Source organism: Glossina fuscipes, unplaced genomic scaffold (genome assembly GCF_014805625.2).
Source record: "Glossina fuscipes isolate IAEA_lab_2018 unplaced genomic scaffold, Yale_Gfus_2 61364, whole genome shotgun sequence".
Taxonomy (NCBI): Eukaryota; Metazoa; Arthropoda; class Insecta; order Diptera; family Glossinidae; genus Glossina; species Glossina fuscipes.
Window position 1 is genome coordinate 1,301 of NW_024003581.1, and position 1,488 is coordinate 2,788.

At 34.8% G+C, this 1,488-nt stretch overlaps 1 protein-coding gene across 1 annotated transcript; it reads right to left on the bottom strand.

Annotated features, from left to right (window-relative positions):
• Nucleotides 1–439: 439 nt before the first annotated feature.
• LOC119643596 (10 kDa heat shock protein, mitochondrial-like) lies at nucleotides 440–727 on the bottom strand (the record flags this gene model as incomplete). The annotated part of the gene is made up of 1 exon (XM_038042979.1): nucleotides 440–727. A coding segment is annotated over one exon (288 nt), but the record flags the coding sequence as incomplete, so codon positions are not given.
• Between the last annotated feature and the right edge of the window lie 761 nt (nucleotides 728–1,488).

Below are 1,488 nucleotides of genomic sequence, written 5' to 3' on the forward strand. Positions count from 1 at the left end.
CAGAATCGATAAGGGAAGTTTTGAACCTCTTTTTAAAGAATTGAAAATGTGGGAACTTCACAGTGGACTATTGTTAATAAAGTGCAATTATGCAGGAAATAAATGCGAGACTGTTTCAAAACAACGCTTTCATCAGACGGCATAGCATGCCACAAAGGCCGCAAAAGAGACGAGTTCGTGGAAACAAGATATAGTGACCGGAATCCTTTTAGATGAAGTTTCGACTCAGAAGCTTTAACTATTTATAACGGTAAATTAAATTAGTTTATTAGATCAATTATGTGATTATAACCCCCAATATTTATTTCTCTTCTCCAAAATCAGGCAAGCAGACCAAACTTCATTTGCAAGTTCAATAGCGAACGCTATTCAAGCTTGTAGCCCACCCAATCTACTTTTATTCAATGGAACTTTCAATGGTTCAAAATTAAAGTTTTACAGATGAAAGGTAAGAAATGTAAATATTCCTTCTTATTCTCCAATTGAACTTTGGTACCACCATATTCCGGCAAGAGCACACGAGCACTTTCTTTAACTGAAAGGGCAATATCAGCGCCAGTTTGGTAATTCCATGGGCCCGGCCCTACGGCAACAAAGGTGTCTTGCATCATTTTAGTTTGCGATTTTTCGGGCAAGCCGCCTTTAGTTGTTATCATTGATTCAGCACGTTGTACCAATATACCGTCCAACATAAGGATAATTTTCGTAATTGCATGAACGGCTATTCCTAAATTTAATTTTCAAATGCTAAATTCGGTAAATACAAAGCTTTAATATTGCCAGAAAGTTCGGGAAACTTTCTTGCAGAACATGTACTACCGCCTTATCAATGCTTAGTTGTGAATATATTGTAAAGTTATCTGCTTGAATTTATTCTCAATTGTTTTCCTCATCGATTTGTATGGCTTTGATTGATTACTCCGCTAATCGTATTATCTAAGTTAAGTGCTGACAGTCCTAAGCAGCGCTTTAATGAACCTTAAAAATTATTAATTAAAGTGCTGCGGGTTTTCAAGTCATACACTATGTAAACAACTTCCTCGGATTAATCAACCACAGTTCAGTATACTTGAACGCATATAGTAGAGAGTTCTTAGGCAACCATTTGTATTGAGTTGCTGTATACGTAACAGAAACGGATCACTATTTTACACAGTGATTTAACCAAATTAAAGTTATTAAGTTATAATCGAAAACACATTGAAAGATCTTGAAATTCACGATTTACTTATTATACGTATTTGTAGAAGTGTGAGAAGAAAAGGAGAAGATCTTAAGTTGAAACTTCAGGGCAATATCAAATTTAAATTTCCTTTCTTGTTTTATCGCTAATCGATTGCTCAATCATGCAAGGATTTGTGAATATTAAATTAATATTAAAGTATTATCATCAATAGCATTTCCAGAAGCTCTAGAATATAGAAAGTAGACATCTGTGCACTCTCTTTCCTGACCCTTCCGTCTATTTTTTATCACTTTGTGAGAACT